The sequence below is a fragment of the Leptidea sinapis genome, chromosome 38, assembly GCF_905404315.1.
Source record: "Leptidea sinapis chromosome 38, ilLepSina1.1, whole genome shotgun sequence".
NCBI classification, from domain to species: domain Eukaryota; kingdom Metazoa; phylum Arthropoda; class Insecta; order Lepidoptera; family Pieridae; genus Leptidea; species Leptidea sinapis.
In genome coordinates this window covers 2472669-2483373 of record NC_066302.1, presented here as the reverse complement: position 1 = coordinate 2483373, position 10705 = coordinate 2472669, and the positions used below count along the sequence as shown (strand labels likewise).

The following is a 10705-nucleotide window of genomic DNA, read 5'->3' as shown; positions in this document are numbered from 1 at the left end:
GGTAGGCAAAGATTACAGATTTACATTTACCAGTAGGAGGCTCCTTTGCACAGGAAGCCGGCTAGATTATGGGTACCACAACGGCATCTATTGCTACCGTGAAACAGTAATGTGTAAACATTACAGTTTTCGATCTGAAGGGCACCGTAGCTAGTGAAATTACTGGGCAAATGAGGCTCACATTTTAAGTCTCAAGGTGATTAGCACAATAATTGTAGTGCTGTTCAGAATTTTTGGGTTTTTCAGGAATCCTGAGCGGCACTGTATTGTAATATCGTATTACAGGGCGCATCCTACAGGGCGTATCCATTACCATCAGCTGAACCTCCTGCTCTTCTCGTCCCTTATTTTCATAAAAAAAAAATTGCCACTGGCCTCGCTATAAACTTAAGACTATAGTAGCGAATCGACGACTTGACAGCCCGATAACTAGTGTTTTGATATGTCAATGTTTGCGTTAATTATTTGTTTTATATTCGAAATACTGAGAAGCTAATGCCTTGTGGCACTTTATACCTGACTATCAAAATCATTTACAGTTTATAATAGATTCTTACCTTATCTATCTTGCTGTGTCTCGATTAAATATATCCTACTCTCTTGCACGCTTTGTACATCTATTCGCTACTAAATTATAATTATATGGTCTTAACACTTACTTGCCTGACTTTTACACTGGCATGAACCCATTCATAAATGCTCCATTGTTGTTGGTATTCTTGGTCCATTTACGGCCATTTTAGACATAACTATGGATAGATAACATCTTGTCATTAAAGGGTGACAGCAATGTATCCGTAAGTTAAACTAAGGATAGATAGGTTATTGAAAACGGCCGTAAATAAGAGATGCCTAGTAACAAATTTATGTGTCATACCGCCAGTTGCAGAAAGCATCCATAAAGTTAAAATTTCATTAAAAATATTTAATATATGTATGTATATATTTACTATTTAATATAATATGTATAATATATGACGGTATAATAATACCGTCACTTTCTTTCTCATTTTGACAGTCAAAGATAGCATGTGATATAATGAATCAATAACTTTAAATATGCTTCCTACAACTGGCGGAGAGTTGTAAACATTTAAGTTTACATAATTTATACGTCTAGATAGAGTCTCTTGCTTTTAAACAACCGATAAAAACAGGCCAGAAATATTAGTTTAGTGTGCGTGACAAGTCTTACACTCGCGATTTGTAAGACACTTTGTGTTTGTGTGTCTTGCTCAAAATAAAGGTTAGTTCTAAACTCAATTTTTTTCGACTTTTTATAGTTGTAATTTTCTATATAAATCAATCAATAATTAAAAATATCTAAGCATTTAAGGATCTTATAAAACTATTTTCAATATATTAACTTCAAAGGATGGAGGCATTATCAGGTCGCTTTTACGTAGTATCGTTACGAAGGTTAGATTGATGTGCAGACCCCTTACTAGGCATTTTCAATCACTCTTCGATACAAATAGCTGACATGGTTAGCAAAATGCTTAAGGGCTTATAAAATGATATTTTTTTTTTCATTTATACTCATTCAATTGAGATTTTTGCATTATAATTCTTTAAAAATAATAACTTATTTTTTAACTGAATTTAAATTTTTAAAAAATAACAACATATCTTAGGTATAAAATAAATTTACTGTATATTAATTTATATACAATGAAACAATAACCTTTATTTTCGCTGACTGTTTTCACAAACTAATTTCTTACATAAGCCCATCCCATTAAATTGTTTTGTATTGAAATCAACTGTGATGGTCATTGAATGAAACATCTTACAGTGGAACAGTTTACCTACACAGGGTTCTAAAAAGCAAATTTAAAGATGTCCAAAACCTGCCCAATAAACCCATGGAGTGGTTGTGTGAACGTGCTATTCTGAGTCCTAAGAACGACAAAGCTTCTGTCATTAATGACACTTTATTGAAGGTGTTCGAAGGCGCAGAACTTCAATACAACTCTGTGGACTCTGTAGTAAATACGGATGATGCTGTTCAGTATCCTGTGGAATTCTTGAATGCACTCAACCCACCTGGACTACCAACTCATAAACTTGTCCTTAAAGTGGGTGCTCCAGTAATGTTACTGCGTAATCTGAACCCTCCCAAGTTGTACAACAGGACAAGGTTGCGTATTAAAGCGTTACATAACAATGTGGTAGAGGCCATTGTCCTTACTGGTTGTGCTAGAGGTGAATCCATGTATATACCACGCATACCTCTAAAACCATCTGACTACCCGTTTGAATTTAAAAGGTTGCAGTTCCCCCTTAAGGTCTGTTTTTCAATAACCATTAGTAAATCACAGGGTCAGTCAACGGTAGGGATTGACCTAAGGGGGGACTGCTTCTCACACGGGCAGCTTTACGTGGCTTATTCTAGAGTAAGTTCGCCGAGCAGATTGGTCATACTAGCACCTCAAGGCACAACCACTAATGTAGTGTTGTAAGTGTAATGATACCAGGACTTGAAGTGGCATATAATAATCGCATTGTCATTACCTATATCTATATATAAATAGAAATTATCTATATATATAGGTAGAAAGGGAATGAAGATGAATGTAAAGACGACGAAAGTGATGGTGCTTGAAAGAGATCAGGTAGTGACAGACTGCAATATCGTGATTGGAGTTGAAAAAATTGAACAGGTGAATGAGCTTGTGTATCTGGGTTCTAAATTTGATGGAATTGAAGAAGAGATGGAAAGTATGAGAGTGATATTGAAAGAAGAGTGAATGCAGGAAACATGGTGAATGGAGCTTTGCACTCCTTTATGAACAGTCAGAAGGTGTCTAATAAGGCTCGCTTGGCTGTGCATGAGGGGGTGTTGGTTCCAACACTCATGTACGGAAGTGAAAGTTGGGTATGGCAGAAGAAACATGAAAGCAGAATAAATGCAGTTGAGATGAGAGCGTTGAGAAGTATGATAGGAGTTACACTGAGTGACAGGATAAGAAATAGTGAGATAAGAAAACGTTGTGGTCTGAAAGAAGATGCTGTGACAAAAATTGAGAAAGGTATGCTGAGATGGTTTGGACATGTCGAGAGAATGAATGAAGAACGATTGACGAAGAAAGTGTATAAGGCCAATGTGAATGAAAGTGTTGGAAGGGACCTAGGCGGACGTTTCAAGATCAAATCAGGGACGTCTTGAAAAAAGGCCAGGTCAAGAGTACCCTAAACCGGAGAGCATGTATGAAAGGAATAATGAAAGTGGACGAAGCGAAAGAAGTATGTAAGGATCGTAGCAAGTGGAAAGAAGTGGTCTCTGCCTACCCCTTCGGGAAAGAGGCGTGATTTTATGTATGTATGTATGTATGTATGTATATTTAAATATAAAAATGAATTGCTGTTAGTTAGTCTCGCTAAAACTCGAGAACGGCTAGACCGATTGGATTGATTAACCGATTCAATAATTTATTTAGGTGACTAAATATGAAAATGCTCGGAATTAAATAAAAACAACAATTTTGATTTTCCATTGATGTGTCCCCCATCGTTCAGAAATCAAATTAAAATAATATTTTAAAATGATTAACTAATTAGAATTTTTATATCTTTCCAACTTTCTCAGGAGGATTAAATAAACTTTTTTTGTTTTAGTTACTATAGTTGGTAGATTAACTACAGCTGTTAACTATTTATCAGATTATTTTTATACATACATACATATAATCACGCCTCTTTCCCGTAGGGGTAGGCTTCTTTCCACTCCACTTCTTTCCACTTGCTACAATCCTTAGATATTTGTTTCGTTTCGTCCAATTTCATTATTCCTTTCACACATAAGAGCATGTTTAGGGTACTCTTGAACTGGCCTTTTTTCAAGACGTCCCTGATTTGATCACGAAACGTCCGCCTAGATCCAACCCTTCCAACACTTTCATTCGCACTGGCCTTATACAATTTCTTCGTTCATTATTTTTATGTAGATTGATAAATCTTAAGTTTTATCACAAATTGGATTTCTGAACGCAAACAGTATTATTTGACATTAAGACAACAAACTGGGAGATTGATACATCTTATGTTTTGTCAAGAAATAAAATTTCTGAACCTACCCGCACCACAAAAAGAAATTTGTTTATCAGAAAGCTTTAAATTGATTAAGTTCAGGTCTGTTCATTATCGATTGAGGCAGTACGAAGTCTCCGGGTCAGCTTGTCTTCTATCTATCTATATATATTATCATATATATCTTTATATATATAATTCTTGTGTGCGTGTGTATGTCACTGAACTCCTCCTAGACGGCTGGACCGATTCTAATGAAACTTTCTGTGTGTATTCAGGTGGATTCGAGAATGGTTTAGATTCACAATTGAACTACCTCCTAAACGGCTGGACCGATTTTGATGATATTTTTGTGTGTTCCAGTGAACTTGAGATTGGTGTGTGTCTTCAGGTGGATTCGAAAATGGTTTAGATTCACAATTAAACTACCTCCTAAACGGCTGGACTGCTTTTGATGACTTTTTTGTTTGTTTCAGTGAATTTGAGATTGGTTTAGATTCTCAATTCCGCCCATATAATATAATTCTCCTGCTCATGTGTATGTTAGTGAACTGCTCCTAACGGCTGGACCGATTTTTCAAATTTAAAACATGTGTACAGGACAACGTCTGTTGGGTCCACTAGTATATATATAAAATAGAATGTATGTTTGTATGTTCCCTAACAACTCCTAAACTATTCGACCGATCTCAATGATTTTTTGTAATAGATTCGTTGAAGCTCAAGGAAGGTTTACATATATAATTTATATGGCAAAACAACGTTTGCCAGGTCAGCTAGTCTATATATATATATAAATGAATTGCTGTTTGTTTGTCTCGCTTAAACTCGAGAACGGTTAGACCGATTTGGCTAATTCTGGTCTTGAATTATTTGTGGAAGTCCAGAGAAGGTTTAAAAGGTATAAAAAATGTTCCTAATTAAATAGAAACAAAAAATTTTGTTTTTTCTTTGATGTGTCCCTCGTCGTTCAGAATTCAAATTGAAAGAGTAGTTTAAAATGAATAACTAATAAAAATCTTTATATCTTTCTTACTTTCTCAGGAGGTAAAAAACAAACTTAATTTTAGCTACCTACAGTTGGCAGATTAGCTACAGTTGTTAACTATCTATCAGATTATTTCTAGATTGATAAATCTTAAGTTTTGTCACAAATTAAATTTTTGAATGCAACCATAATATTTGACATATTGTGACAACAAATATGTCGATCTATCCTCTATGTAGATAGATAACTTAGACAAAGAGTGCATCCTTATATCTTTGTGAGTGACGATTATCGCTACGTGCGCGAGAACTTTCTTTACTTCGGTTATCTTTTGTGATGTCACTCATTTCTGTCTCTTTTATACCCCAAAAAATTTAATTATTGATTTTTTTCTTATTACTTTATATAGCAATACAACTTTTTCTGGGAGAGCTAGTCGTTTATAAAATTTTGTTTTCAAATTTTATTTGTGTAATTTATCCCAGTAGCCAGGTTTATCACTTTAAAAAAAATCATAACAGATACTTATTTGATCGATGTATATGCTTTTACAATACAAAATTATGATCCCAGAAAATGTATAAAACAAATGTGTTACAAAATATAAAAAAAATATTAAAAAACGTTTGTGTGGGAAAGGTAATTATAACATAAATGATTTTCTTAATGATACCACAGACTGGGAATTAAGCGGACACCCCCAGGCTCTTTAATTATAAATGTTTATTGTGCAATATTACATTTTAATCCATATTTTTATTAAAAAATGCCCGCTGAGTTTCTTGCGCCCGTTCTTATCAGGTCTGAGGCAGTGTATTTTGAATGGGTGGTAGTTTTTGAAGTTCGATAACTGATTTAGAATCCTATTTTGAATAAAAATATTAGAATTAGAATTTGATGAAACTTCGTAATGTTACTTCATCAGAAACAAAATATTTGAAGTGAAATTTTAAAAATTTTTAAAACTTTCAAGGAGCTTTCTTCCTACGTGGAAGAAAGCTGTGGAATGAGCTACCTTGTGCGGTGTTTCCGGGGCGATACGACATGGGTGCCTCCATAAAAAGCGCGTATACCATCCTTAAAGGCTCCTATGATTCCTCTGGTGCAAGAAAATGTGGGCGGCGGTCATCACTGAACATCAGGTGACCCATACGCTCGTTTGTCCTCCTTTTTCCATAAAAAAAAGTAATTTCAGTCACTTTAACCGATCGACATAAATTGAAAATAAATATATTATAATAAAGCGGTCTTGTAGTTATACTTTTACCATTAACATGGTATAGACGCCACTTTTTTGATTTTGTTAGCAACGGTTTTACTGTTATTTTGTAATTGTAAGTCGGGTGATACTATTAAGTATCGATTTATTTATAATGCAATAATAATTTGATATATATATTTGAATATAGTAAATTGATATTATAATCCAAAATTGATGCATCAATAGGTAACGAAATTTCAAATTCATTTAGTTTATACTACTGATATAAATATACTGTGACGTTCAATACTTATCACGTACCTCATTTTGCTAACGGCACAACCACTTAGCAAGCTTATTACCAAAGTTAGGTGAACGGGATGCGGAGACAATATCTGTTACATATTAATTAGCCAAGACAGATTTTATGCACAATTTATTGAGTATTTAAATTATCGCTGACAAAGAATGTCTGGAAACCACGTCATATTTAAGTTCGTGTTTTTTTATGAAAATACGGGACGAGACGAGCAGGACGTTCAGGTGATGGTAATTGATACGCCCTGCCCATTAAAATGCAGTGCCGCCCAGGATTCTTGTAAAGCCCAAAAATTCTGAGCGGCACTACAATTATTGCGCACGTCACCTAGACATAAGATGTTAAGGCTCATATGGAAAGTAATTTCACTAGCTACGGCGCCCTTCAGACCGAAACACAGTAAAATTTACACATTACTGCTTCACGGCAGAAATAGGCGCCGTTGTGGTACCAATAATCTAGCCGGCATCCTGTGGAAAGGAGCCTTCCACTGGTAAAACGTGTGGAAGAAAGAACTATATAAGTATAAAGTGAAATTGTAACAACAGTGTATAGTTTAAAACATAGATAAAGTAGTATTCGATGAAATTTGAAAATTTAATGATGATAATAAATTAAAATAGATGTAAGTAAGAAAACTTCAGATCATTTATCTGTTGATACTTGGTAAACGATCTAAGATGTTGGTTTGAAAGCAGAAACAAATTTCTAAGTGGCTGTCAAGCGAAGATAAAACTTGTAGGTGTCAATCACAGATGACATTTAATTTTATCATGCCAACTTTGGAAACCATTTAATATTGGTAAAAGTTACTGTACAATATAAAACAGCGCGTTTTTAACCGGCTTCAAAAAAGGAGGAGGTTTTTTTATGTTTGTTACCTCAAAACTTTCGACTGTGAACCGATTTTGATAATTCTTTTTTTATTTGAAAGCTAGTGCTTCCCGTGTGGTCCAGATCTGACAATGGGATGCATGAGAAAACCATAAAAGTCTTAAGTCTGTTCTACATACGTATAGCAAAGTGGATGATAAATTTACGAATAACTCAATATTGCGCCAACCATTTTTGATAATTCATTTTTTTTTGGAAAAGGATATGATATGGACTTCAAAGGTAGTTTGGTGAGTGTTTGGTTAAGTTCTGACTACGGAATCCATGACAAAGTAACGGAACTCTTCAATTCATAGGAACAAATTAACGATACTCTAACGAATATTTTTTTGCTACAAGAATATTTAAGTCATCTACCATAACATAGTTATGGTCAACTAATTGTCGTAGTCGAATATGATGATCAATGGGACTCCTCAACGACTTACAGTAAGGGTGCGATCTGTGGCAGAATTTCTAACTTACTTAAAAGCACTTACGTTCATTGCTGCATTGAAAAATTTAGTATATCTACTCATATTTAGACAAATTGTTAGTTAGTGTACTTCAAATTTACTGAAAATCATAAAAAAAAAATAACAAACCCTATTCCAAAACAATAGATAATACAATATGCACTAAAATGTATAAAAAGAATTGCGTATTTTTATACAATCTAATGAATTAATCTAACTCTAGTTACGATTATTGTAATTTTTGGAGTCGGTGTCATCCAAGATAGGTTTGTTACTACATACATAGTTATAGGTGAGATGTGCTTGAGTCGTGAGGAGGCGAGAGGAGGCGAGAGGCGAGAGCGGGTCGCAGCGGAAGGACAACGATTCCAAAAATAACAATAATGGTAACTAGAATTAGATTAATTAATTAGATTGTATAAAAATACGCAATTATTTTTATACTTTTTAGTGCACATTATATCTATTGTTTTGGAATAGTGTTTTTGAAGTCGGTTGTTTTATTGTTAATTTTTTTTATTTTTCAACTGTTTACGGTCTTGTAGGGTATAAGAGCTACATCTACTAATATAGTCGCGACGTCCTTTACGACACCGTAGATAATCCTAAACTATTAAATGCTATTCTCAAGCTGAAGGCTATCCTCAACCCATTGCACCCACAACACTCCCATGTTTTTTGTACCAAATTGTAACTCGACATACTCTCAATGGTCCTCCCATTGAGAGTATGTCGAGTTACAATTCCTTTGCACAGGATGCAGGCTAGATTAGGGGTACTGTCGTGAAGCAGTCATTTGTAAACTTTACTGTGTTTCGGTCTGAAGGGCGCCGTAGCTAGTGAAATTACTGGGCAAATGAGATTTAACATCTTATGCCTCAAGGTGACGAGCGCAATTGTAGTGGCGCTCAGAATTTTTGGGCTTTTCAAGAATCCTGAGCGGCACTGCATTGCAATGGGCAGAGTGTATCAATACCATCAGCTGAACGTCATGCTCTTCTCGTCCCGTATTTTCATAAATATATTTTCGTAAAAAAATCTCAAACTCGTCAAGTGGCGTAATACACACTTTCAGATTTCCGGTTTAGGTATTTTCTACCTTAACAAAAATACATCAGTTGTTCTAAATGTTAAAGGTTAAAACTATAATAACGCCAGACAAAACATCTAAAATTGTGATTAGCTATTTATCTTTTTTTACAAGATGCACAAATAAATTAATTAGAAGACAAAATTTTATAACCGATGCGGGACTCGAACCCACGACCTCTCGCGTTCCGTGCGAGTGACGTATCGTCATAAAATCTTGTATGCTTTCTTCAACTCTCAGTTTGTGGCTTCATCTACAGAATCTACTTTACTGATCTTTCTAAATACTGATGATTATACCCACACAATTATCTAAATAGTAATGCCCCTCAGACAAAAATATACTCCAAGAAATGTGTTAGGATAGCTGATGTTAAAATATTGATTAAAATACGAATAGGCAACTATGTAAATATACAAGGTCGAATTGTCCATGTGTATTAACTGATTGAATGATATTTGATATTTTTATTACGTTTTAATAAAAAATTTCATCAAAAAGTTACAAACTGTAGCAGTTTATTCAAATAGTTTAATATTTTCAAAGTTAAGACGACTTGTGTATTGGATACCGTCTGTCGGGTTCTCTAGTCCAATATAAATATATTTTGCTGGTTTCAATATTGAGTAATATTAAACTTCACTGGATATCTTATATTATCAAATAATGTTGTTTGTTTTAGGGCACATAGCTTGCTCAAAACCGTTGAGGTAGTAAAGTGGTCGAATTGGGGCCACATTCTGTAAGATGCAGTGTTTGTAGGTCCCCATAAGATGGACCGAAGATCTGGTTAAGATCGCCGGTATAGAATAGATAATGTAGAATAAGGACTAAGCAGGATCGATCATCGTGCAAATCTTTGGGGGAGGCCTTTGTCCCGCAGTCTTTCAGCTGAAGTGTTCTTTGTTTTTAAAAAAGCTGGTTGACAACTATGATAAGAAAATCAGGCTTCATTAATCAATCCAATACAAAATCTGTTATAATAAGCATACATATTTCTCCATTCTAAGATGATGTTTAAGTCTCCAAATTGCTTCAGTAATTATTTTCTTAATATTGTTCCTTCATCATCCTAGTATTTTTTTTCTAAATCGGATATGTACATCCAAAAAAGGATTTGTAAAAAAAAAATTTCTTTGTGTTCTTTATACAACCGAGGTAAACTTCTCTGATATATATCCCTTTTACTCTGAATAGTTTAATATTTGAGGCAACGAAACTTACTAAGTTTAACTAATAAGTTTTTCTTTCAGGTTTTTGTTCTGGCAACTAAATGTTTAATTGCACATGGGCACCACAAATGTTTCATATCACCAATGTTATTTTTATGCAAAACTTTTGGAGACGCTTCGCCCGTGTAAAAATTGTGCATGGAAACCTAAAAAGAAGAAATCTGTTTTATTTTTATGAAAATAAGGGACGAGACGAGTAGGACGTTCAGCTGATGGTAATTGATACGCCCTAGTCATTACAAAGGATTCTTGAAAAACCCAAAGATCTGAGCGGCACTACAATTGCGCTCGTATCCTTCAGACATAAGCTGTTAATTCTCATTTGCCCTGTAATTTCACTAGCTACGACGCCCTTCAGACAGAAACCCAGTGATGTTTACACATTTCTGCTTCACGGCAGAAATAGGCGCCGTTGTGGTACCCATAACCTAGCCGGCTTCCTGTGCAATGAGCCTTCCACTGGTAAATTGACTTTAAATTAGTTTTTGTAATCTCAT

At 34.6% G+C, this 10705-nt stretch overlaps 1 protein-coding gene across 1 annotated transcript; it reads left to right on the top strand.

The window, feature by feature from the left end:
- The first annotated feature begins 1865 nt into the window (after nucleotides 1–1865).
- On the top strand, nucleotides 1866–2462 carry LOC126975918 (uncharacterized). The gene has a single exon (XM_050824033.1). It carries the CDS (start codon nucleotides 1866–1868, stop codon nucleotides 2460–2462), a length of 597 nt encoding a protein of 198 aa, XP_050679990.1.
- The last annotated feature ends 8243 nt before the right edge of the window (nucleotides 2463–10705 follow it).

What these genes read in the sequence shown, in the direction of transcription:
- LOC126975918 (XM_050824033.1), top strand. Translation starts at nt 1,866, where the DNA reads ATGGAGTGGTTGTGTGAACGTGCTATTCTGAGTCCTAAGAACGACAAA.